This window comes from Torulaspora delbrueckii, chromosome 8 (genome assembly GCF_000243375.1).
Source record: "Torulaspora delbrueckii CBS 1146 chromosome 8, complete genome".
Classification (NCBI taxonomy): Eukaryota; Fungi; Ascomycota; class Saccharomycetes; order Saccharomycetales; family Saccharomycetaceae; genus Torulaspora; species Torulaspora delbrueckii.
The window spans coordinates 625,641-651,555 of NC_016508.1; the positions used below are offsets into that span (position 1 = coordinate 625,641).

Consider the following 25,915-nt stretch of genomic DNA (forward strand, 5'->3'; position numbering starts at 1 on the left):
TTCGATTAAGAAAGCCGTTCATTAACAACATTCAAATCAAAAGAAAACGAACAAGATAAAAGGCCATTTATAGCGCTACTGATGCACGCAGATGAGGCCATTTTGGCTTCTGAATATGATGGCACCCCTGAGATAGAGCAACGTTCCTTGGCCCAGAAGCCTTTCATGGAAAAGATCCGAAATCATGTTTACTTGACCCTATTGTTCATTGGAATTGGATTACTATGGCCTTGGAATTGTATTCTGAGTGCATCAGTATATTTCAAGCATGATGTGTTTCATGACAAGACCATTTGGGCGAATATTTTTACCAGTTCAATGATGACAGTGTCGACCTTATCATCAATGCTTTCGAATGTTTGGTTAGCTAGAAGGCAACATAGTTATTCTGAGAGAGTCATAAGAGGGCTGATCTGGGAGATTCTGGTTTTCGTTGCGCTTTCAGCCGTTACAATGATGCATTCGCTATGCTCCTTATGGTTCACCTTCACTTTAGTAATGGTGCTGGTCGCCATCAGTTCCGTGGCCACAGCTATGACTCAAAACGGTATCATGGCTATCGCCAACGTCTATGGATCAGAATTCAGTCAGGCCGTAATGGTGGGCCAGGCTGTGGCAGGTGTCCTACCGTCCGTTGTATTACTCATCATTTCCTTCTTCAGCAATCCTTCCGAGCAAAGCACTAGTGGTATTGTTTTCTACTTTCTCACCACCACTGTCGTCGCCATGGTATCAGTGGTATTGTACCGAGTTAACAAGATAGGCTCCAGATTGAAAAACCCAACTACAAGCTCGTTGGCCTCCCCGACAATACCGTTCAAGACTCTATTCTACAAATTAAAATACCTGGTATTGTCAATATTCACTACATTTGTTGTTACACTTATTTTCCCCGTGTTTGCTGCTACTGTGCTCGTCAAAGGTTTCCCACTCTCAAACTCTCAGTATTCTCCATTCATCTTCACCGTCTGGAACGTCGGCGATCTTCATGGCAGAGTAATCGCTGACTGGCCCATATTCAGAAGCCCGAGGTTCACACCTTTTAAGACCTTTGTTTACTCCCTATGGCGTCTACTGTTCATCCCACTATTCCTATCTTTCTGTATTAACAACAAATCAGAGATCAGCTTCCCTGTCCTGCAAGACCTGGGCTACACGATTCTACAGTACGCTTTCGGCCTCACTAACGGTCATGTCATATCCATCAGTTTCATGAAAGTGCCCGAGCAGCTGGCCACAGACGAAGAAAGAGAGGCTGCTGGAGGGTTTACCAACATCTTTGTTTCTACGGGTCTGACACTAGGAAGCGTCGTCAGCTACGCCTTTGTTTACATCATCGCCTTCTTGAACAAGTGAAACCTGTCCGAATAATGCCAGAAGGCTCTTATAGCGCTAATCATAAGCCAATATATAGTCAACTCACGCTTAGCCATGTAGCTCGTTTTCGATGATTGGTTCTTTATTGAACACGTCAGAAGTTGAAAAAAACCGTCAATATATGCAAAGATCTAACAATTAAAGGTATTTTAGCGGGACTGAATATTGGCAATTGAAGATCAATTGCACTCGTAATGTCTTCGGCGACTGGCTTCGATGATGGTCTGAAAGATGATTCTGAACTTCTGAGAAGAAGAAGGGAGGATGAAGTATTGGACGAAAGTTCGAACACGATCGAGAAAGAGGATGTTTCCAAATTAAAGGTGGCTAATGTGAGTCCTTTGCTTCGTTTAGAGTCTATTGTAATGCCAATCGTGTTTACTGCTCTAGCGTTTTTTATCAGAATGTACAGGATTGGTATCAACGATCACGTCGTCTGGGATGAAGCGCATTTTGGTAAGTTTGGTTCTTACTATCTGAGACACGAATTTTACCATGATGTCCACCCACCTTTGGGTAAGATGTTGGTCGGGTTTTCGGGTTTTCTAGCTGGCTACAATGGATCTTTCGATTTCAATTCGGGCGAAGTTTATCCTGATTATGTCGACTATGTGAAGATGAGATTGTTCAATGCAGCATTCTCCGCACTATGTGTTCCATTGGCTTATTATACAGCCAAAAATATTGGCTTTTCGATTCCTACCGTTTGGCTTTTCACTGTTTTGGTACTTTTTGAGAATTCTTACACTACGTTGGGTAAATTCATCTTACTGGACTCTATGCTGTTATTCTTTACTGTTGCGTCCTTCTTTTGCTTTGTCACTTATCATCAACAGAGAAAGAGACCATTCAGCAGAAAATGGTGGAAATGGATGTTGTTGACCGGTATTAGTTTGGGTTGTGCCATCTCCGTCAAGATGGTTGGCTTGTTTGTTATTACCGTTGTTGGAATTTACACCGTTGGTGAATTGTGGATCTTTTTAGCTGACAAGTCAATGTCTTGGAAGACTTACACAATGCACTGGATTGCTAGAATTCTATGTTTGATCGTGGTTCCAATGCTTGTATTCATGGGTTGTTTCAAAGTCCATTTCGATCTATTGTCTCACTCGGGAACTGGTGATGCCAATATGCCATCACTATTCCAGGCTAACTTGATCGGTTCTGACGTCGGTGCAGGACCTCGTGACATTGCAATTGGCTCCTCTTACGTTTCTATTAAAAACCAAGCTTTGGGTGGCTCATTGTTGCACTCACACGTCCAAACTTATCCCGAAGGTTCTTCTCAACAGCAAGTTACAGGTTACGGATTCAAGGATAGCAACAACTTGTGGTTCTTTGACAGACAAAGAGCCATGCCTTACTACAACGACAGCGAAACTGATGTCGAATATATTGTAGCTGGTATGGCTTATAGACTGGTGCACAACAGTACTCAACGGAACTTACACACTCACCCAATCGCAGCTCCAGTTTCAAAATCGGCTTGGGAAGTTTCTGGTTACGGTGACCATCTATTGGGTGACGAGAAAGATCACTGGGTCATTGAAGTTGTTGCGCAGTACGGTGACGAGGATAAATCAAGGATTCATCCCTTGACCACTTCTTTCCGTTTGAAGAATATCGTCATGGATTGTTACTTGGCTCAAACTGGCCATCATTTGCCAGAGTGGGGGTTTAGACAATCTGAAATGGCCTGTGTAAAGAGTCCATTCAAGAGAGATAAGAGAACATGGTGGAACATTGAAAGTCATGAAAATGATGTCTTGCCTCCAAGACCAGAAAACTTCAGATACCCAAAGACCAATTTCATCAAGGATTTTATTCATTTGAACCTGGCAATGATGGCAACCAACAACGCTTTGATTCCAGAGTCTGATAAACTAGATAACCTTGCTTCTGCTGCTTGGCAATGGCCTACTTTGGATCTAGGTTTAAGATTGTGTGGCTGGGGTGATGACAACATCAGATATTTCTTGCTAGGAAACCCATTATCCACTTGGCCATCGACTGCCGCCGTTGTCGCTTTCGGTGCTCTAGTGGTTGTTTTACTCTTGAGATGGCAAAGACAGTACGTCGACCTAGCAAACCCACAAGATGCCAGCGTCTTCTTGATTGGTGGTATCTTCCCAATGCTTGCCTGGGGTCTACATTTCATGCCATTTGTTATCATGTCAAGAGTCACGTATGTCCACCACTACTTGCCGGCACTCTACTTTGCCTTATTAGTCATGTGCTACTTGTTTGAAGCGGGCCTAAAAGGCTGGACCAAGTCCAAGTGTGGTAATGTGATGAGAGTTTGCATCTATGGCTCATACTATGCCATCGTCATCGGATGCTTCTTTTACTTCTCCCCAATTTCCTTTGGTATGGAGGGGCCAGTATCTAAATATGAGTATCTGGACTGGCTACCAGGTTGGTTCATTTCCGATAAAAACAAGGCATGAGAAAGTTTCGGGTCAGTTATACACACGAATTCTATAGACTCCTAACTTTTTGCAAATATAGTACATAACGTTAATTGTCTAGTTGGTGATATACGCTCGGAAAGTCAACCAGATTATTACCAGAAGAATTTAAAATTACTTATTCTACTTTCTATTGAGTAATCCTATCAGTGTCGATTAGCTCTGATATATTTCTAATCGAGATATCTCTGGTAGCATGCGGCGTCAAAGCGTGATCTTGGAATGGAACATTACCTTGAATGCTAACCACAGAATCTAAGTTAGGCGACTGGACAGTTGTAAGAGCCCTCAAAGATGTGGAAGAATTATGATGATGAGCTACAGGGGGAGGAGAAATCGACTGCAATAGTATGTCGCTTCTGTTCTCTCTTGGGAATCCCGACTGATCGATTGCGCCAAGTGAAGGAGCGGTAGCACTTTTGGTGATGCTCTTTTCGTAACTTGGAGGCGAGAGAAGCTTAATGTCCTGATATATTGGCGGTACTTCCTCGTCCCATGAAATTCCTAGTCCCGACCTTTCAGTTATCAGAATACGAAACTGCATCCGTAGCACACGCGCCGCACCAGTAGGAACACTCACTATTCGCGATCTACTGTTAGCAGCAGTACCTTTACTGCTACCATTAGATTTGGTGCTGCTAGTTGAATGCGTTGGAGTCAAGGTATCGGCATCCACAGGGCGACTTCTGGCGTTATTCCTATTCGCAAACATAGGCGATAGCTCGGCTAACCTTTGATCAGGGTCGTTGACGTTTGGTTTGGATGAAGGACCACTAGCAGAGGATTTCCTCACTGGTTGACCGTTGGCATGCTGCAAAGTTTCTTCAGCAACAACGATCTCTACTGCGAGTATGTGATTAACAAAAACTCCAAGCGTCGGATCCTGAATATCACAGGATATATTTGTATCCTGTTTTATGGGCTCAACGTTAGGACTTGCAGTAGAGACATGGGTAATGGGGTTAGCAACACCGGAGTTTACAGGCGTACAATCTATATCGGTGATCAACTCGATCTGTCCATTGTTGTCAAAGTCGGTCTTCCATCCACTTTTCATCTCTCCTCTCGTAACAGTTCGTATCTCTTCTGTGTAAATTTGAATATCATTCTTCTTAGTCTCTTCCACCTGCTGTTCACGTAGGCGCTGCTGCTGCCGTTGAATTTCTTGTCGTAAAGCATCATCGCTGGGGTGAACATAATCATTAGGGGCGTCTTCTTCGTCTTGATCTCCTGGTGAAGCTTGAGTATTTGAAGGTGTAGCCTCAAGTGATGAACCTCGCCCCATAGCTTGTGAAGGAGGATTTTCTGCTCCAACTGTGAGCCTAACCTGAGGCCCTGATTCGCCGTTGTACTTCTTTATCGCTCCTGCCTTTTTGTTGGCTTCCTTCTCTTTGACCGTCTCCTCCAACTGCTTTAGCTCATGTTTATGGATCTCACAAGTATTGCACCTGATACGCGATACTTCTTCAATCCTCCAAGCCAGCTTACGCATTCGCCATCTCCGATCTGCTGATGATACACCATTGATCTTCATCTCCAATGGGAAAGTGGATTTCGGATAAACAACGTTTGGCAGAACAGCCGTAGCTGTCAGCTCCGTTGGTGGGAATACTCTCAATGAGTTCTTATCGGGTCCACGTGGTATACTTCTAGTCACTGAAACGGGCATCGATAGTTGTACTAGTTGTTGCTTTGAGCTGGAACCTCTCTTGGGATCCTTATACGTAACCACAGCGATCAACTCGTATTTTATCTGGGTAGCAGAATTGAGGCCCAGGAAGGACTTGGCTGGGACTGAACCAGGGATCAAGTAGGAAAATGGGAACGAGTGCCTACCAACAGCCATATCCTGAGCAGCATCCTGAATAATCCAAGTCTTCATGTCTGTAGTCTTGGTCTTACAGTTCATACACGAGTGGAAAGAGTGGCCATCCGGTAAAAACGGCTTATGGTACTGAACCTTTTGCACAAACGTCAGTGTAACAGATGTGATGGTAACCTTTGTATAACCCGACATTATCTTTAAATTCGTACTGGATTGAACCGGAGATACCTGTGCAGAAGATAGTGATAGATGTGATAACGTTGAAGACAAAGAGCTCAGACCATTTTTTCGTTTCCCATCTTTACTGTTAACCGGGGTGATTGACCCAGAATTTGTTTCGCTTTCATAAGGATCCTTTACGCTCAAAGTCAACAGCCCACTTAGGAGTGCACCAGAAGACTCAGTAGCTGAGCCATAGAGCACACACGGAGGTGATTCGATATCAATCAGGAGTTCCAAAGGATGATCCCGATGATGATGCGCCAGGTCTCGCAGCATCGAATGCGATTTATTACCAACTGCAGAGTGATAAGGAACAAGTTTAGAAAGACCCATCTCAGCCAGCTTAATTAAGTCTTAATTTTAATGCGATTGCCGTTTTCTTATCAGCAAGGAGTCTAGCTCTACTTGCACAACCCAAACACGTACGAAAAGGAAACTTTCTCAACCAAAAAACTAGAGTAGTATTACAGAACAATCAAACAGTGGTGAAAACCCCCCAGAGACACTCTTAGATGTGTAAATACCTATAAAACATCTTCATCAAGTGCGATATCTTTCTTCGATATAGATCTACTGTTAAAAAATTCGATATTCCGGGTAAAGACTAGGCTCAGTTCGATGAGCCAACACAGATAAGCAAATGAAGCCAGCGGAAGCTAATGTTATGCGCTAAGTATAGCTGTATTGTGCTTTGGACTGACCATATCTTGACCATATCTTGACCACATCTTGACCGGGATACAGTTTCTTTCCAAACCTTGAACGGTGAACCGCTCTTCTGGTGAAATTCGATCGATACAAATGTAAAGGGTAATATCAATCCTTCTTGGTAGCTAACAGAAGCTTGAGCAATCGCCCAAGAAGCCCCTGAGCTCTTAGAAGCTGTGCTTACATTGATCTTTAGTCGATATTAGTGTTTCAATTGGCGAATCGTGGAGTATGATGTTGATTTTTCAGCTTAAGCTCTAAAGAGCACGATGAGTTCACGAACCAACTAGTTCGATCCTGACTTGTGAGGTCCTTATTGTGATCCTATACTGCTCTCAAGCCCTTCAGAGGACTTTATAGCACTGACGAGTGGTCTGGGCAGCTTTTTGAGGTTTCGTTGCTTTTATCACGTTCGTTATTAAGATAATTAGCAGATGGAGGCATTCAGCCAAAAGGATTACTACCCAATACCGTCAGATAATGTTATTACGTATGATGGGGAGAACAATGATCACAGTAGGAAACGGCGGGTATTGAAAGCGGATTTATTGGCATTGATAGTGCACTTATCGTCACCGATAGATACTGTGGATTATATGGTCATTTCAGACTTTTTTCTCATATACAGGAACTTTGTCTCCCCTATGGAGCTTTCTGACCTGTTGGTTATGCGATACCGGTGGTGTGTCAGTGAAATCGACTCCGAGAGCCTAGAAAGGCGAAAGATCGGCGAAATAGCGTTAGTAAGGACTTTCGTATTACTGAGGCACTGGATACTGAACTATTTTGTACAGACCTTCCTACCGGACGGCAATTTAAGGCTGAGGGTGATCAAATTTTTGAATGAGCCATGCGAATCACGGCCAAAGATAGTGAAGAGCACAATGATAAACTTGAAAAAGGCATGGATTATCTGCTCCAAGCGCGTTTGGACTAATCTTTCGCTGAATGAGCCCGCCTTCAAGAGTCAAGATAACCAGTGGGTCACTTATGAGATTGTCGATTATACAAGGTTAGATGAAGTATGCAAGAGAGATAGTCGGTTGAGCGCTTATGCGAAAAATGGAAGCTCGAGTCCCAACTTTCGGAATCAGAGTGTCTTGTCACTTTTCAAGGATTCTGTCGTTTTCAAAATTCCTGAGACGAACAACAGAGCTTCACGTACAGCCTCTATGGTTCTTTTCCCTTGTGATAATTCCAATATAAAGACCGGGAATGGAAAGAATACAGCGGAAAAGAGCGAAGCGCAACCTAACAATAAGCGTATTATGAGCAATTTCTCTAAGATGACTAATATTCCTGATGTGATAAAGGACGTTCAGGGTTCGGTGTCTCCAAATATAGATAAATTGATACCGCCTACGCCGGCTAAAAAAGTTGAACTTATCTTCCAAGTACCTGATAATGTGGAAAGACCAATAAACAAGGATCAAATCGAACACACAGAGCCTACCTCACAGAAACATTCAGGTCCCATAGCTCTTCTCCATAAATGGAAAAAGATCCACACAACTTCAAGAGATAATTGCAAACATGCTCAGTTATCAGAAACCAGCGGATTAACGAAGCCAGAAGTGGAAAATTTTGTCAAGTACGTAATCTCCATCACTTCTTTGGAAAACAAGACTCCGGAACCGGATAATCTTCACAACCTAATTGCGTCGAAATTTGATATTTTGAGTGCAAGAACTATTGAAGAAGTCGAGTTCTTGGTTTCACTGGAGAATGAGCTCGTCAACCAAGTCAAGGATGCCGCAATGCAAGGTACGAAAATACCAATTAATGAAACCGTCCAAGAGCTAGAGCGAGTTAAGACAAATGATCAAGGATTCAGTGCAATGGATAATTTAAACTTGTATCACACTGTAAGCTCAATAGCCAAATCAGTAACGTCTTTGACCAATAGCCTCAATCAGCGTCCCAAAGTGCAGAGTAATACGTTGTCACCCTCTCATGCCGCTCTCGAAAGGCGAAAAGTGCAAAGTTCTGTTGCAGCAATGCTGAGTTCTGATTCCCGATATAGCTTAATTAGCAGGACTAACAGTGGAAAAGGTAATACTTTGAATCAATTAGTTGACGGCCCTCAGAGGCTAGTCTTCCATGATATTACATCTTCAAACCAAGAAAAGGAAAACAACGGCGATAACCTCTCTTTCAGGAAAAGTGGCACACAGTCTCCAACTCGATCATCACCACTGCGAAATAATCTACCATGCTTGGCTGAGGATCCGCTTTCCTCAACGAGACCCATCGATAGAGAAAGAGGTTCTATTGTTTCGATAAGCACTTGTTCGGAACTATCCACATCATCTTTAAAAAGGTCAGATGAAGAATCATTGTTGTCCGTCGAAGTAGACAATCATGGATTGAAGCGTAAGATGGCTCAGATTAACCTGCGAGAATTCACTTTTGAGAATCAGCAAGAAATTGATACCAAAGGACGAGACTCTGTGTCATCATTCGTCACTACTAGAGAGACAATCGAAGAAACGCCTCCAATGACTAAAAAGTTTCCAGTTAAGGGTGTGAGGCCAGCGAGTGGTCGCATCAGCCTTATGAGGAAGCAAAGTCCTGTGCCATTGTCCCCGCAAAATGCTCTGCTGTCAAAGGCAGAGGCAGCCATCAAAGATCTTGATTTCCAAGAGAAGGAGGCGGAACTTCTGCAAAGTGAGATAGAAATGGCTCAATTACAGAAACAGACAGCACTTCGATTATCTATGGCAGCTAGCGTCAACACTGATGTGCTTTTCGCCTCACAACACAACAGCCCACAAAAGATGATAATGGAAGATGACAGTTCTCACATTAAGCTATCGACAACTCCTAGCGTGCGCTCAGTCAACCGTGGAACATCTGTGTCCACGAAGATGACTACAGATTCAATGGAAGAATTGGCTGAAGCTCCAGCTCACAGTAGTCTAAAAGATGAACTTCGTAGACTCGAGCCCGAAGTTTCAGTGGAATCATCTTTTGGATTTCCAGATCTGAATGTTACAGATCCTTTTTCGGAGGGAGAGAACTCGACTGGTATGAAGAACAAGTACCTCTTTTCACCTGATGGCGAAAGTGTGGATCTTGCCTCTCCTGCCAAGAATGTGGAAGAAATAAAGGACAAGTTTCTCAACAAAGAAGAGGATGACGAAGAAACTGAACCGCAAGAAGTACCAGAAGTCGCAAACGACCTGACACGGGATGCAGAAAAGGCTATCATTGACCTGAAAAAAAAAGCTCTGGATCAGGAGAATGTGGTCAATATCGCCAGCTTACCTGATGACTCGATTCACGATGACCCTGTTAATGTGGCTTTGATGAAACTCGAAGGCACTTACAAGAGAAATGGTAACGGAGAGGAGGAAGAGATCGACGGTAGCAAATCTTCATCTGTTCTTGCCCGGGAGGTGGATGTGTTGGGTATTAAAAACTTGTCTGTCCCGCAGGTGAGTCCCGCTGACAGGCGCAGGTCTTTACTCATCGAGAAGAGGCGCCAAACCATTACGAACTTTCCCTTTACACCTAGTGATGAGAAAGAGTACGTCGAACCTCAACCTGCTAATGTGAAAGAACTACTGAAAAATTACGAGCTCAGGGACCCCAATCTACTTATCACAAACAGCGAACTACATGTGCCATTCATTTTGATGTACGACTCGCTATCGATCGCTCAGCAAATGACTTTGATAGAACGAGAAATTCTTGGCGAGGTGGATTGGAACGAACTGCTCAATTTAAATCTTTCACACTCCCCTCCACAAGCCACCAGCTGGCTCCAGCTACTTGTACAAAATGAATCACTCTCTGGTATTAACTTAGCAATCTCCAGATTCAACCTGACCGTTGACTGGGTTATTTCTGAGATTGTCCTGACCTCAGATGTAAAACTGAGAAGAAATACCATCCAAAGGTTCATTCATGTCGCCGAGCATTGTCGCGTATTCCAAAACTACAACACCATGATGGAAATAGTTCTCGCACTAGGATCGACCGCCGTTCAAAGGTCATCGGAAGCATGGAGACTGATAGAGCCCGGTGATCTGATAACATGGGAAGAGTTGAGGAAAATCCCATCGCTGGATAGAAATTACTCGGCGATCAGAAGTTTACTAAACAACGTTGATCCCTTAAAAGGTTGTGTCCCATTCATCGTCATCTACCTTTCTGACATATCACTCAATTCAGAAAAGAAGAATTGGATCGTCATGAACCAAGTGGTTAATTACAACAAGTTTAACACCAACGTACAAATTGTCAAGAATTTCATCCAGAGGGTCCAGTGGTCCAAATTTTACGATTTCACAGTCGACCACGAGCTGCTCAGCAAATGCGTCTACCTCACAGCATTGTCACCAGACGAAATCACCCAACTGACGGGCTAGCAGTCTACAGTCATCATGAATCAAAGATTATTACTATTATATCCTTTAGGCTTTAGGTTAAATAGCCGGGTAATGGCGGTTTTGAAAAATTTTCGATGCGATGAGATGCGATGAGATGAGATGATATAGCTCATATATGTATTTGATCATTAGATTGTACTGCTTGTGGACTACTCTGGTGGTTTGGCATAGTTGCTATTGGTTGGAAAGATGTCTGACGATATTGTTTGGCAATTAATCAATAATCAGTTTTGCTCCTACAAGCTGACGACAGACAAAGGTCAAACTTTCTGTCGTAATGAATATAACGTTACCGGTCTTTGTAGCAGACAAGCGTGTCCGTTGGCAAATTCCAAGTATGCCACAGTGAAGAGCGTGAATGGGAGACTGTATATATACATGAAGACTGCGGAGAGAGCTCATACTCCAGCTAAAATGTGGGAAAGAATCAAGCTTTCGAAGAATTATTCGAAGGCACTACAGCAGATTGACGACCATTTGCTATACTGGAACAAATTTTTGATTCACAAGTGTAAGCAAAGATTGACCAAATTGACACAGGTTGCTATCACAGAGAGACGCATGGCCTTGAGGGAGGAAGAGAGACATTATGTTGGAGTGGCGCCAAAGGTGAAGAGAAGAGAGGAAAACCGTGAAAGAAAGGCATTGATTGCGGCTAAGATTGAAAAATCCATTGAGAAGGAATTGTTGGATAGATTGAAGAGTGGCGCGTACGGTGATAAACCTCTGAACGTGGATGAAAAGATCTGGAAAAAGGTCATGGGCCACATGGAAGATGAGAACGAAGCTCAAGAAGATGAAGAGAACTGGGAAGAAGAAGAGGAAGAGGAGAGCGATGAGGGTGAAGTTGAATATGTGGAGGATGAAGGTGACGATGATCTGGTGGACTTGGAAGACCTGGAAAACTGGTTGGATGGTTCGAACTCTGATAGAGATGCATCTGAAGAGGAGAGCGATGATGAGAGTGATGAGGACTCTGATAGCGGGGAAGAGGATGAGGGTAAGAAGAAGAAGAGAAAGATTACTTCTGCCAAGAGACGTCCAAAGATCGAAATCGAATACGAAGAGGAACAGGCACAACCAGCAGCTCAAGAGATTGCTCGCTAGGCTTTTGAATGTATTCATTCCCGCATATATATTTATACTCGCGCCACCTTTTTGAAGGTTCATTTTCTGTAACATATAGTATCAATCAAGTCAGTTAATTAGTCAATTGATAAGCAATTAAGCAAACAAATATTAGCTAGTGTTTAGAGTGCACTAGATGAGTTTTAAATAGGTTCATTGGGCCTAAATAGCCCATTATTTAAGGACAGATGTGATCACGTGACTAACTCGCTATAAAGTTTGGGACAAAGGTATTGTTAAATATCTTTACAAGCCAAGTCGACGAGACTAACACTGTGTTCGAGGCCAGGTGGACGGATTGAACCTCTAATTTACCACTAGCATCTAGTTTAAGGGACTATTTGAAACCCATCAGAAATGGGACCTCCAGCTCGAGAAACGGAGCCAGCAGACGACACTTTATTTGATGTTGACTTTCTGGATATAACGCCTGCAAGTGGATCCCGTAGGCAACATGATAGTCAGCAAAGTGTACTTAGTGACCAAAATTCACTAAATGGGGCTCACCATGGCTCCATAGACGTGGCTAGAAATGAGAGTATCGAAAATGATCTCGAAGGTGAGTACGACCCCTTTGAAGATGAAGGCAATTGGGACCACAACAGGTTGAATACCAATAAAAACAGATCAGATTTACGAGATTCCAAGGTGAAAGGTGCTGGAGTGTTTTCCAGAATGGCAGACACAGTTAAAAATACTTTCAGATCTAATACCGGCAGTAGCAATGGATACCGTGATATTGAAATGACAGATTTTAATGCTTCAAGTGGCGGTGATAATTATGAGTCCTCGAGGAACAGGTTCAATATAAAAATTCTTTTCAATCGTTATATATTGAGAAGGCCTACTCAAGCGGAAATTGATGGAACTCACAGAATAATTCATATGAATGACAGGGGGGCTAATGCATCAACGGGATACGGTGATAATCACATTTCCACAACAAAGTATAACGCTGCTACTTTTCTGCCCAAATTCTTATTTCAAGAATTCTCCAAGTATGCAAACCTTTTCTTCCTCTTTACGTCCTGCATACAACAGGTGCCACACGTCTCTCCTACAAATAGGTATACTACGGCAGGTACGCTGTTAATCGTTTTGATAGTCTCAGCCATTAAGGAGTGTGTCGAAGATATAAAGCGTATTACCTCCGATAATGAACTTAATAATGCCAAAACTGAGATTTATTCTGTTGATGAAGGTGATTTCGTGCAAAAAAGATGGATTGATATTCGCGTTGGCGATGTTATCAGAGTCCAATCTGAAGAGGCTATTCCTGCGGATATAATACTGCTATCTTCATCCGAACCAGAAGGTTTATGTTACATTGAGACTGCGAACCTAGACGGTGAGACAAACTTAAAAATTAAGCAAGCAAAGCCAGAGACCTCGAGATTTATAGACTCAAGAAACTTACGAAATGTACAGGGTACGATAAACTCGGAACAACCCAATTCCAGTTTGTACACCTACGAGGGTACAATGAAATTGAACGGAAAGGATATTTCTCTCTCGCCCGGACAGATGATTTTGAGAGGTGCAACCTTGAGGAATACCTCATGGATTTTTGGTATTGTCATCTTTACAGGCCACGAAACAAAGCTTATGCGTAATGCTACAGCTACGCCCATCAAAAGAACTGCCGTTGAGAGAATCATTAACTTACAAATTGCAGCACTATTTGGTGTCTTGATAATACTGTCCTTAATTTCTTCTATCGGTAATGTGATTATGAGTACCGCTGGCGCTGGAAGGCTACCTTACCTTTATTTGGGCGGCACCAATAAAGTTGGTTTATTCTTCAAAGATTTGTTGACTTTCTGGATCTTATTTTCTAACCTCGTGCCCATTTCGCTGTTCGTCACTGTTGAACTGATTAAATATTATCAAGCCTTCATGATCGGTTCCGATTTGGACTTGTACTATGAGGAAACGGATACACCAACGGTCGTCCGGACATCTTCTTTGGTAGAGGAGTTGGGTCAAATTGAGTATGTTTTTAGCGATAAGACGGGGACTCTGACCAGAAACATTATGGAATTCAAGTCCTGTTCCATAGCGGGACGATGCTACCTGGAAAAAATCCCAGAAGATAAAGGTGCTACAATGGAAGATGGAGTTGAGGTTGGTTACAGGAAATTTGACGAACTCAGAACCAAACTGAACGACCCAACGGATGACGAGTCCACCATAATCGAAGACTTCTTGACCTTGCTGGCCACTTGTCATACCGTCATTCCAGAATTCCAGAAAGACGGGCAAATCAAATATCAGGCTGCTTCGCCAGATGAAGGTGCACTAGTACAAGGTGGAGCCGAGCTTGGTTATAAGTTTATCATTCGTAAACCAAGTTCGGTGACAATACTCGTTGAGGAGACGGGTGAAGAACAGGTCTATCAACTTCTCAACATCTGCGAGTTTAACTCCACAAGAAAGAGAATGAGTGCAATTCTGAGATGTCCCGATGGTTCTATCAAACTCTTCTGTAAAGGTGCAGACACTGTGATTATGGAAAGGTTGGAAAAGGGTTATAATCCATTTGTGGAGGCAACAACGAAGCATTTAGAAGAATATGCATCAGATGGTCTTAGAACTTTGTGTTTAGCCATGAGGGTCGTCTCAGAGGAAGAGTATCAAGAGTGGAAGAAAATTTATAATGCCGCAGCCACAACTTTGACCGATAGAGCAGAGAGATTAGATGAAGCTGCTGAATTGATAGAGAAGGACTTGTTTTTGCTCGGTGCTACTGCTATCGAAGACAAATTACAAGAAGGTGTCCCGGAAACCATTCGTACATTACAGGAGGCAGGCATTAGAATCTGGGTTTTGACTGGAGATAGACAAGAAACTGCCATCAACATCGGGATGAGCTGTAAATTGTTGAGTGAAGAAATGAATCTCCTTATCATCAATGAAGAAGATAAGGAAGGAACAAAGGCCAATATGCTGGAGAAATTAAGGGCTTTTGATGAGCATCAAATTTCACAGCAGGACATGAATACATTGGCTTTAGTTATAGATGGTAAATCGCTAGGCTATGCTCTAGACCCTGATATGGAGGACTATCTGTTGAAGATAGGTAAGCTCTGCAAGGCCGTTATATGTTGTCGTGTATCACCTCTACAGAAAGCTCTCGTTGTGAAAATGGTCAAGAGGAAAACCTCCTCACTACTACTGGCTGTAGGAGATGGTGCCAATGACGTGAGTATGATTCAAGCCGCTCATGTTGGCGTAGGAATTAGTGGTATGGAAGGTATGCAGGCCGCACGTTCAGCTGATGTGGCGATTGGTCAGTTCAAATTTCTGAAGAAGCTTCTATTGGTTCATGGGTCCTGGTCTTACCAAAGAATATCAGTTGCTATCTTATATTCATTTTACAAGAACATTGCACTTTATATGACCCAGTTCTGGTATGTGTTTGCTAATGCTTTCTCGGGTCAGTCGATTATGGAATCATGGACATTGACCTTCTATAATGTTTTCTTCACGGTTCTTCCACCATTCGTTATGGGAGTTTTTGATCAATTTGTTAGCAGCAGACTGTTGGAACGCTATCCTCAACTGTACAAGCTGGGACAGAAGGGTCAGTTTTTCTCTGTAATGATTTTCTGGGGGTGGATTATTAATGGGTTTTATCATTCTGCTGTTACTTTCATCGGTTCCATTCTTATATACCGGTTTGGTTTTGCGCTCAATAAGCATGGAGAAGTGGCAGACCATTGGTCGTGGGGTGTCGCTATTTATACCACTAGTATTTTGATCGTTTTGGGTAAAGCAGCTTTGGTAACCAACCAATGGACCAAGTTCACCCTCTTTGCTATACCGGGTTCCTTTGTATTTTGGATTGTCTTCTTTCCAATCTACGCTTCCATCTTTCCTCATGCAAATATATCCCGAGAATATCTTGGGGTTGTTACACACACCTATGGATCTGGTACTTTTTGGCTAATGCTACTTGTCCTACCAATCTTCGCATTGATGAGAGATTTTGTGTGGAAATACTATAAAAGAATGTACGTCCCAGAGCCATATCATGTTGTGCAAGAGATGCAAAAGTTTAATATTACGGACAGTAGGCCACACGTTCAACAGTTCCAAAAGGCCATAAGAAAGGTGAGACAGGTACAGCGGATGAAGAAACAGCGCGGGTTCGCCTTTTCCCAAAGTGAAGAAGGTGGACAAGAGAAGATTATCAGGATGTATGATACAACGCAGAAAAGAGGTATCTATGGGGAGTTGCAGGATGCTTCTGCGGACCCATTCAGCGACGAAAACTACGTCAACATACCTTCGGACCCGTTCTCTGACGAGAACCAAACCCACTCAGGATTTCCTGAGGAAAACAGCTCCTTCATTTTATAAACTTGAATTAACTTGCATTAATTAAATTTCCACTATTCTAAGTTTTCTATGAAACTTAAAGAGTCACTTTCGTAATATCTAAGTCTTTATGGACAAAAGCTTTCTTACCGCCGGCGCCGAGGTAGTCGCTCGCAACTTGACCTGTACCTCTCAGTTGATATTGATAGGTTACAAGTCCATCTAGCCCGACTGGACCACGGGCATGAATCTTGGAGGTGGAAATACCAACCTCAGTACCAAAACCGTACCGGAAACCATCGGCGAATCTGGTCGATGCATTCCAATAAACACCCGAGGAATCAATCCCCTTCAAAAAAAGCTCAGCGTGCTGTTCGTTTTCGGTCACAATAGCATCAGTGTGTTTTGATGAGTGAAGGTTGATATGTTCAATAGCTTCTTTGGTGGATGATACAAATTTGACGGCGCAGTCAAGAGAGAGAAATTCGCCATCAAAATCTTTGGACTCATCGACGTCCACAATCTTAGTGCTGCTGAAATCATCAAAAGTTCCCTCTTCCTTCAATTTCTGGATGTAGGCTTCCTTCGCATCCTTCGTCAAATGAAGGACGACATCGCCCTTGCGGCTTAAATGATCCAAAACTCTCCACCAGTTTGGTAGCTTTGGGTTGATGAGCAATGTTTCCATAGCGTTACAACCAGCTGGGTAATTTGTCTTTGCATCCAAAGTTATTCTTTTGGCTTTCTCTAGGTCAGCTTCATCATCCAAGTAAACGGAACATATACCATCAGCATGTCCAAGAACAGGAATCTTGGTGTTAGCCTTGATTTGCCTCACCAAAGCGTTTGATCCACGTGGAACAACCAAATCTATATATTCATCTTGCAATAGCAAGCCAGAGACATCTTCCCTTGTTTCAATCAATTGTACTGATCCGACTGGGACGCCAGTTTCAGCCTCATATCTAGAAATTGTGCCGTTGATGATGCGGGCCATTTCTCTAAAAGTATTCACTGATTCTTTCCCACCTTTCAAGATCCCAGCATTCCCAGACTTGATCGCCAAAGCTGTGATGTTTGCAATAACCTCAGGACGAGACTCAAAAATGACCAACAGCACACCGACTGGGGCGGTAACCTGATACAAAATAAGGTCCTCATCTAATTGCCTGGCAATTTTAACTTTTCCAACAGGATCTTCGAGATCAGCGACATCTTTTATTCCCTGCAACATTGTGTCAAATTTGTCACCTTTGAAAAGATCAAGTCTCTTAATCAAAGATGGAGATAGACCGCTTGTAATTGCTGCTTCCAAGTCCAGCTGGTTTGCCTTTTCAATTGTCGATGCATTCTTCTTCAGTTCATCATGGATCTTGTAAAGAACATTGGACCGGTTCTTGTCACTTATAGTCTTCAGAACATTTCCTGCTCGACGAGCATTTTTGGCAATTTGTTCTGAGCTAGACATTGCGAATATCAGAGCTTCTCAAGGCCTGAACTATTAAGCTTTCAAATCATCAAGTAAGTAGTCGTAGATCGATCTTCGATGACTATTACAGTGAAAAATTACGGTGTGTCGTAAAAAGTGCGGCTTAACGGTTCAAACAGACCAAAACTATTGCCAGTCAGATCTCAATGAGCTTCTTATAGTCGACCAAAGAGAACGATCTCCCGCTAGTCATGAGATAGTGCTGCTGTGGAAGTCTCGCCGCTTTCAAGCTTTTTAAACGTTTGAAAAGCGACCCGGAAACGTTCTCGAGCTAATAAACGAGTGTAAATAGTCTGCAGACGAAGATCAATCCTTGGTAGTGTTCCTTTGTCTCTTTGGCCTGTGGAGAATGTGTATATCTATACAATCTCCCAAATTGATGACGGGCTTGTATTTGAAAGTCAAATCTGGCTTCTGGTCGGCCGAACTTGCGATCTCTTCCAAAGATATATCGTTGTCGTCAACCTCTTGTAATATCTTGGGCTTCTCAATTGAAACAGTCTCTGTAAGTAAAATTTTGCGCTTCGAAGGCATTGTCCTGATAAGATGTTGAAGACCCTGCTCTTTAAACAGGAGAAAGGACCTAATATCAGCGAGTCTCTTCACGCTGTTGATGTATATCTCTAGCTCCCAATTGCCCTTGTAATGTAACTTATATTTGAACTTGGCCACTCTAGTGATCGTATCTATGTGGGACTTGACCAAGTCTGCATCGTCACCTTCGAGTAACTTCGATAAGTAGTTGTCTTGAAAATCTGAACTCTGGCCAATTCGCAGACTCCCAAAAGTCTTACCAACAGCTAGCTCCGGTGCTAGTTCATATATGATGAGAATGAGTTCAGTTATGATCTCTGAGCAAAGATCCCTCATATCATTGTTAGAGAGGTGGATTTTAACCGTTGGAGATTTAATGTAGACAATGGAGTTGTTTGACAGTAAAGGAGTATGGAAGATCGATTCGTTGGAGCTTTTTTGCAACAGTTGTTTCCTGTTGACGAAGATTCGTAACGGCAGAACCGTATCCTCTGCGACCTTGACGGTAGCGACGCTAAGAGTAGTTAGTATCCTGAGTTGGTGATTCCTTGCAATGGCTGAATGACATACCTTGGAGCCATATCAATTGGTCTACCGGCTATGCAAGAAGTGTAAAGGTATAGCTTTTCGGGCGAGTTGAATGAAACAGTTTACAGTAAAGTCTAGATGGAATACACGTGAACTACTTGTCGGGTGTGTAGCCCAGTCTTGACTTAAAATAGCCCTGTAACTCTTTGAGACTCCTGCCCTCTGCCTGCGAGGGCCTCTATTTTATTATGTACGAGATTTATCTATTACCTCCAAATAAACCATCTGACGATAAAAATAATGCAGATAATCCCCATTAATGCTCCAACGTCATATACCATATACCGGTATTTGTATGCTATTTTGGTTGTTTTTTGAGAGTTCAGCAAAGAATCCTCAAGGTTCAATAGACCTTCCAATTTCCTCAAGGTTTCCCTCTGACGGAGCAACTTCTTCTTGCACACGTCGATTCTCTTCTCGAGACCTTCAAGCAGCGAAGCGTTTGTTTTGATTGAAAATTCCAATGTGCAGATGAATGAGTCTTTATCCTTCTTATCGAAATCCTTTCGAAGTGCTTGCAAGTTCTTTTCTTTGATGAGGTCATGCAAGTTACTCACTTCTTCTTTAAGCCTAGCCAACTGTAATACCGACATATCAAACAGTTTCCAATTTTTCACCATATCAAACTCACTTCTCATTATTACTTCCTTGATGTTATGCTTCAAGATATCCTCGAACTTATGTAGCTCTGCCGCGATGTGATGTCGGTAGTAATCAACTTCATTATAATTGAGTCCCAGTCCATTTTTTGTCGTAAGACCACCATTATTCGCAGCCACTTTATCATCATTGGTGATGGATAAAGAATCTTCTGAATCGTAACCACTAGACAAGGACGGTGAGCTTTGCTCGGTCCTCAACAATGAGAATGATGAAGAGTTCGAAGATGAAGAGACCGAAGAAGGAGCAAACGGCAGAGTTGAAGCCTGCTTCTTCTTCTTTGAATGCATCGAGGCAAGATCTCGATAAAGTAAGCTCTGTAAGGATCCACTGGTACCTGTTTCGTAATTCGGACCGAAGTTTCTTGGCGTTGAGGGCTCGGTTGCCGTCATCACCCTGGGAGTACGAGAAGCCGGTGTTGAAGGTTCCATTGACCTTAAAAACTGATTCACAAGTCTCTTATTGTCGTTCACAAACACACTCGAGAAAGAAGCCGCATGCTTCCGGTGTAAAGTCGAAGAGTTATTATGGTGATGATCTGTCCTACCATGATGCCGGCGGTGTTGCAATGGCAAAGGTTGCTGATCCGTGTGTTTGTGAGCATAAATTGACGTAGAAGAAGAAGAAGCTGTAGACGATGGAGAATGTCGTACTGGTTTCTGAGTCTCGGAACGGAACATACAATCACTGAACATCCCAGCAGTAGCACTTGTCACATCCGCAGCCGCTACGCTATGTCTCCCGTGGTAATAAGAAGATCCACGTCTCTCATGTGGTAATTCCTTCTCGCCAGGCTTATTCAGACTATTCTTTCGACTAACGCTGTTCCTCTTCTGATTCGTCTTCATGCCCATTGGAACAGGGTTCCCATTGACAGATATAACAGGCACATCAATACTTCTTCGTTCCTGAGAAACGTTCTCACCATTGGAATTATTTGTGGCCCTTCTTTGACCTTGAACAGTCGGACGCGACACAGAGGGAATCAGCGGAGCCGTATTTCGATGGCCTGGGTTCTCTATTCGATCTATCAGTAGATTCATAGATTTACAGGCTCAATCGTACCTCGATGGCCTGAGTCAATGCTGAATTGACAGCTTTTTAACTATAATTTAGGCTTAATTCTTACCCGAATTCTTTAATCTTGGAAAAAAAACCGATTTGGATGGTGAAACAAAACACAACAGTGATCTGTAGTTCCACAAACGAGCTATAAAGACGATTTCGCAGCCAATTGGACCTGCTTGTAGTGGGAATAGGTGAGAATAGTGGACCGGTTTTCCTAGATAACTTTTTGGAGCTTAAAAGGTGGATATTTGGTCAAGTTTTTGCTTGTAATTGTGGGTTCATTTATATTTGAGATCACATATCGATGTCGTTCGAGGTTGGAACCCGTTGTTGGTATCCAAATGATGAGCAGGGCTGGATCGGCGGAGAGATCACGAAATTCGAATCCGAAGGTGGAAAATACCGCCTGGAATTGACGTTGGAAGACGGCACTGTAGTGCCGATTGAGACAGACTCACTTGTGTCTAATGCAGATGACTCTAATAATCGGTTGCCACAACTGAGAAATCCTCCAATTTTGGAGGCGACGGAGGATTTGACCTCTCTATCGTATCTGAACGAACCGGCTGTCTTACATGCCATTAAGCAGCGTTATGCGCAATTGAATATATACACATACTCTGGGATAGTGCTTATTGCTACGAATCCGTTTGATCGTGTGGATCAGCTTTATTCGCAGGATATGATTCAGGCTTACGCTGGTAAACGTCGAGGTGAGTTGGAACCACATCTGTTCGCCATCGCCGGAGAAGCTTACAGAATGATGAAGCACGATAAAAAGAATCAGACGATTGTGGTCAGTGGTGAATCTGGTGCAGGTAAAACAGTATCTGCTAAATACATCATGAGATACTTTGCATCAGTAGAAGAAGAAAACTCTTATGCCATGGATAATGTACAACACCAGGTAGAGATGTCTGAGACGGAGCAAAGAATTCTGGCGACCAACCCTATAATGGAAGCCTTTGGTAACGCAAAAACCACGAGAAATGATAACTCTTCTAGATTTGGTAAATACCTGGAGATCCTGTTTGACAAGGACACGTCTATTATCGGTGCTAAGATACGGACTTATTTGTTAGAGCGTTCAAGATTGGTTTACCAGCCCAGCGTGGAAAGGAATTATCACATCTTTTACCAGCTTTTGGCAGGTTTGCCCCAAGCTCAAAAGGAAGAATTGCATTTGACCGAACCACAGGATTACTTTTACATGAACCAAGGTGGTGTCACTGAGATAGCGGGAGTTAATGACGCTGATGAATACAAAGTTACTGTAGATGCATTGACTTTAGTTGGCGTCTCTACCGAGACTCAACACCAGATCTTCAAAATTCTTGCAGCCTTATTGCATATTGGTAATATCGAAATCAAGAAGACAAGAACTGACGCTTCTTTGTCATCTGACGAACCAAATCTACAAATTGCTTGTGACCTTTTGGGTATAGATACCTATAACTTTGCCAAGTGGATTACGAAGAAGCAAATAACCACAAGATCTGAAAAGATTGTATCCAACTTGAACTATAATCAAGCAATTGTGGCAAAGGACTCTGTCGCAAAGTTCATTTACTCAGCACTATTTGATTGGCTAGTAGAGATTATCAACACAGTTTTGTGCAATCCGGAAGTCGCTGATCAGGTCAGTTCGTTTATTGGTGTCTTGGATATTTATGGTTTCGAGCATTTTGAAAGAAACTCTTTCGAACAATTCTGCATCAACTATGCGAACGAAAAATTACAACAAGAGTTCAATCAACATGTTTTCAAACTCGAGCAAGAAGAATATGTGAAGGAGGAGATTGAATGGTCTTTCATTGAGTTTAACGACAATCAGCCATGTATCAATCTTATTGAAAATAAATTAGGTATTCTTTCACTCCTGGACGAGGAGAGTAGACTACCAGCGGGTTCTGACGAATCATGGACTCAAAAGCTTTACCAGACACTGGATAAACCGCCCACCAACAAGGTGTTTTCCAAACCACGTTTCGGTCAGACGAAGTTTGTCGTTAGCCATTATGCTCACGATGTTGCTTATGACGTGGAAGGTTTCATTGAGAAGAACAGAGATACGGTTTCAGATGGGCACTTAGAGGTTTTGAAGGCTACAAAGAACGAGACCCTGCAAAATATCTTACAGACACTCGAAAATGCCGCTTTGAAGGTGGAAGAAGCCAAGAAAGTTGAACAAGAGCAATCGAAGAAGCCTGGTCCGGCCGCCAGAACGGTTCAACGTAAACCTACGCTGGGTTCAATGTTCAAACAATCTTTGATCGAATTGATGGATACTATCAACTCGACAAACGTCCATTATATTCGTTGTATTAAACCAAACAGTGATAAGGAACCTTGGAAGTTCGATAACTTGATGGTTCTATCCCAGCTTAGAGCTTGTGGTGTCTTGGAGACGATCAGGATTTCTTGCGCAGGTTTCCCATCTAGATGGACTTTCAGTGAGTTTGTGCTCAGGTATTATATCTTGATACCTTCTGAGGGATGGTCAAAGATTTTCAATGAGGAATCGACTACCGAAGAGAATGTCATTGAAGTTTGCAGAAAGATATTGGAAGCAACTGTCACTGATAAAGATAAATACCAAATCGGTAATACTAAGATTTTTTTCAAAGCTGGTATGCTTGCATATTTTGAAAAGCTAAGGTCTGAGAAAATTCATCAGTCCGGTGTCTTGATTCAAAAGAAGATCAGAGCCAAATATTACCGCCAGAAGTACTTGGAGATTTTGGATGCTCTCAAATCTACCCAGAAGTATGCTCGAGGCTACGTTACGCGTCAAAAGGTCGACAGGCAGTTGAAAACACATCTGGCTGTTCTACTCCAGCGCTTATACAGGGGATCCAAGGTACGTGCACAAACTTTTAACATTCTCGACAGCATCGTCAAAATACAGTCTAAGGTCAGACAGCAATTGGCTCAGAGAGAATTGGAAGAAAAAAATACTCGCAAAGCAGCCGTGGCAATTCAGAGTAGGGTCAGGTCTTTCAAGCCCCGTAAAAGCTTTCAACGTTCCAGGAAAGATACAATTACTGTCCAGTCTCTCATAAGAAGAAGGTTTGCCCAGGCTAAGCTGAAGAGCATGAAAGAAGAAGCCAAATCTGTTAATCATCTCCAGGAAGTTAGCTACCAACTCGAGAATAAAGTCATCGAGTTAACCCAGAACTTGGCCACGAAAGTCAAAGAGAATAAGGAGATGACAGCTCGTCTTTTGGATTTACAAGAGAAGTTACAGTCAACTGGCGCCTTGCGCAAAGAACTTGAATCCCAAAGAGAAGTACACGCTGAGGCACTCAAGGGACAAGCCATCGAGCATGACGCTCGCTACAAAGAGATAGAGTTGCAGCTCAAAATGTCAAAGCAAGAAGTTGATGATGCAAAGGAGGAGATCAGAGTCTTAGCCGCTAAGCATAAACAGATTAGTGAAGATGCTAGGGCACAACTTGAAGAATTAAATGGAACTAAAGAGGTACTGAACGAGGCACGCACTCAAAACTCTGATCTCCATGATGAGGTCAAATCTTTGAAAGAGGAAATCACTCGTCTACAGAATGCTATGAAATCGGGCGCAGCGTTCGCACAAACGCCCAAGTCGGTCAAGACGTATAGCATGAACGGCGGTCCTACCAACCCATTGAGCTCTCCAGACCAGTTGAACTTAATATCTGTCAACGGTCACGCTGATAACATCCCCGTCACAGGTTTAGGCATTGAATTTGATAATCGTTCCACAATGAGCACTTTATCTCAAATCAATGATGAGTTATACAAACTTCTAGAGAATACCAAAGTGCTGAATGGAGAAATCACAGAGGGGCTATTGAGGGGTTTCAAAGTCCCAGAGACTGGTGTTGCCATTCAACTAAGTGAAAGGGAGGTGCTATACCCCGCCAGAATCCTGATCATTATTTTAAGTGATATGTGGAGATTGGGCTTGACAAAGCAAAGTGAGGAGTTTTTGGCAGAGGTTTTGAATACCATACAAAAGGTCGTGCAATCCCTGAAAGGTGCAGATGTTATCCCTGGTGGTGCATTTTGGTTAACCAACGTTCGCGAGCTCTACTCGTTTGTTATTTTCGCTCAGGAATCAATATTAAATGACGAGTCTTATAACAAAGGACTGACTGAAGACGAATACAAGGAATACGTGGTGCTAGTTACAGAACTAAGAGAAGATTTTGAATCGCTAAGTTACAACATCTATAACATCTGGTTGAAAAAACTACAAAAGGACCTACAGAAAAAGGCTGTTCCAGCAGTGATCGTTTCTGAGTCATTGCCGGGTTTCAAGAATGATCCAGGCAAGTTTTTATCAAACCTTTTCGGATCCAGCCCAGAGTATAACATGGATGATATATTGACCTTTTTCAATATGATCTACTGGTGTATGAAGTCTTTCCATGTTGAAAATGAAATTTTCCGTGAGACTGTGTTGATTTTGTTGAACTTTGTGGATTCGATCTGTTTCAATGACTTAATTATGAGAAGAAACTTCTTATCTTGGAAACGTGGGTTGCAACTCAACTACAATGTGACAAGATTAGAGGAATGGTGTAAAACACACTTCATACCAGAAGGCGCTGATTGTTTGCAGCACTTGATTCAAACCTCCAAATTGTTGCAATTAAGGAAAACAGAGCTAGATGATGTCAAGATCCTGTGTGACATTTGTACCTCATTGAAGCCTGCACAGTTGCAAAAATTGATGTCTCAATACGCGGTTGCAGATTACGAACCACCTATATCAGAAGAAATCTTGAACTTTGTCGCCGAAAAGGTGAAGAAAGGTTCTTCCTTGTCTTCGAACGGTAAGTCCGAAGTGCATAGTGAGGATATTTTTTTGAAAGTACCAACTGGACCATTCGAAGATCCATTCGTCGGCATAGAGACAAGACAGTTCCGTAAAATCGAAGCATATATCCCGGCCTGGTTAAACTTGCCCACCACAAGAAGGGTCGTGGAACTTGTCACCGAACAAGTGTCACTCCAAGAATCACAAGCATTGCTGGATACAGCAGAACAAGAAGTGCTCAAGACATAACCCTGAGACAGAAGTCCTGTATAACAGATCCATGTAATTAGCTATATAGAAATGGATACATTCTTTGCATGACTAGCCCCG

At 42.6% G+C, this 25,915-nt stretch overlaps 10 protein-coding genes across 10 annotated transcripts; 6 read left to right on the forward strand and 4 right to left on the reverse strand.

The window, feature by feature from the left end:
* Positions 1 to 81: 81 nt before the first annotated feature.
* FUN26 (nucleoside transmembrane transporter FUN26) lies at positions 82 to 1,356 on the forward strand (the record flags this gene model as incomplete). Its single annotated transcript, XM_003683396.1, has 1 exon — positions 82 to 1,356. The coding sequence occupies one exon, from the start codon at positions 82 to 84 to the stop codon at positions 1,354 to 1,356; it is 1,275 nt and encodes a 424-aa protein (XP_003683444.1).
* A 215-nt stretch (positions 1,357 to 1,571) lies between these two features.
* On the forward strand, positions 1,572 to 3,824 carry PMT2 (dolichyl-phosphate-mannose-protein mannosyltransferase PMT2; the record flags this gene model as incomplete). Its single annotated transcript, XM_003683397.1, has 1 exon — positions 1,572 to 3,824. One exon carries the CDS (start codon positions 1,572 to 1,574, stop codon positions 3,822 to 3,824), a length of 2,253 nt encoding a protein of 750 aa, XP_003683445.1.
* A 151-nt stretch (positions 3,825 to 3,975) lies between these two features.
* LDB19 (Ldb19p) lies at positions 3,976 to 6,168 on the reverse strand (the record flags this gene model as incomplete). Its single annotated transcript, XM_003683398.1, has 1 exon — positions 3,976 to 6,168. One exon carries the CDS (start codon positions 6,166 to 6,168, stop codon positions 3,976 to 3,978), a length of 2,193 nt encoding a protein of 730 aa, XP_003683446.1.
* An 866-nt stretch (positions 6,169 to 7,034) lies between these two features.
* Positions 7,035 to 10,973, forward strand: LTE1 (mitotic regulator LTE1; the record flags this gene model as incomplete). The annotated part of the gene is made up of 1 exon (XM_003683399.1): positions 7,035 to 10,973. One exon carries the CDS (start codon positions 7,035 to 7,037, stop codon positions 10,971 to 10,973), a length of 3,939 nt encoding a protein of 1,312 aa, XP_003683447.1.
* Positions 10,974 to 11,183: 210 nt separating this feature from the next.
* MAK16 (ribosome biosynthesis protein MAK16) lies at positions 11,184 to 12,101 on the forward strand (the record flags this gene model as incomplete). Its single annotated transcript, XM_003683400.1, has 1 exon — positions 11,184 to 12,101. The coding sequence occupies one exon, from the start codon at positions 11,184 to 11,186 to the stop codon at positions 12,099 to 12,101; it is 918 nt and encodes a 305-aa protein (XP_003683448.1).
* A 378-nt stretch (positions 12,102 to 12,479) lies between these two features.
* DRS2 (aminophospholipid-translocating P4-type ATPase DRS2) lies at positions 12,480 to 16,484 on the forward strand (the record flags this gene model as incomplete). Its single annotated transcript, XM_003683401.1, has 1 exon — positions 12,480 to 16,484. The coding sequence occupies one exon, from the start codon at positions 12,480 to 12,482 to the stop codon at positions 16,482 to 16,484; it is 4,005 nt and encodes a 1,334-aa protein (XP_003683449.1).
* A 55-nt stretch (positions 16,485 to 16,539) lies between these two features.
* PRO2 (glutamate-5-semialdehyde dehydrogenase) lies at positions 16,540 to 17,910 on the reverse strand (the record flags this gene model as incomplete). Its single annotated transcript, XM_003683402.1, has 1 exon — positions 16,540 to 17,910. One exon carries the CDS (start codon positions 17,908 to 17,910, stop codon positions 16,540 to 16,542), a length of 1,371 nt encoding a protein of 456 aa, XP_003683450.1.
* A 327-nt stretch (positions 17,911 to 18,237) lies between these two features.
* SAW1 (DNA-binding protein SAW1) lies at positions 18,238 to 19,046 on the reverse strand (the record flags this gene model as incomplete). The annotated part of the gene is made up of 2 exons (XM_003683403.1): positions 18,238 to 18,979; positions 19,036 to 19,046. 2 exons carry the CDS (start codon positions 19,044 to 19,046, stop codon positions 18,238 to 18,240), a joined length of 753 nt encoding a protein of 250 aa, XP_003683451.1.
* A 213-nt stretch (positions 19,047 to 19,259) lies between these two features.
* TDEL0H03820 (uncharacterized protein) lies at positions 19,260 to 20,756 on the reverse strand (the record flags this gene model as incomplete). The annotated part of the gene is made up of 1 exon (XM_003683404.1): positions 19,260 to 20,756. One exon carries the CDS (start codon positions 20,754 to 20,756, stop codon positions 19,260 to 19,262), a length of 1,497 nt encoding a protein of 498 aa, XP_003683452.1.
* A 329-nt stretch (positions 20,757 to 21,085) lies between these two features.
* Positions 21,086 to 25,834, forward strand: TDEL0H03830 (myosin 2; the record flags this gene model as incomplete). The annotated part of the gene is made up of 1 exon (XM_003683405.1): positions 21,086 to 25,834. The coding sequence occupies one exon, from the start codon at positions 21,086 to 21,088 to the stop codon at positions 25,832 to 25,834; it is 4,749 nt and encodes a 1,582-aa protein (XP_003683453.1).
* Positions 25,835 to 25,915: the final 81 nt, after the last annotated feature.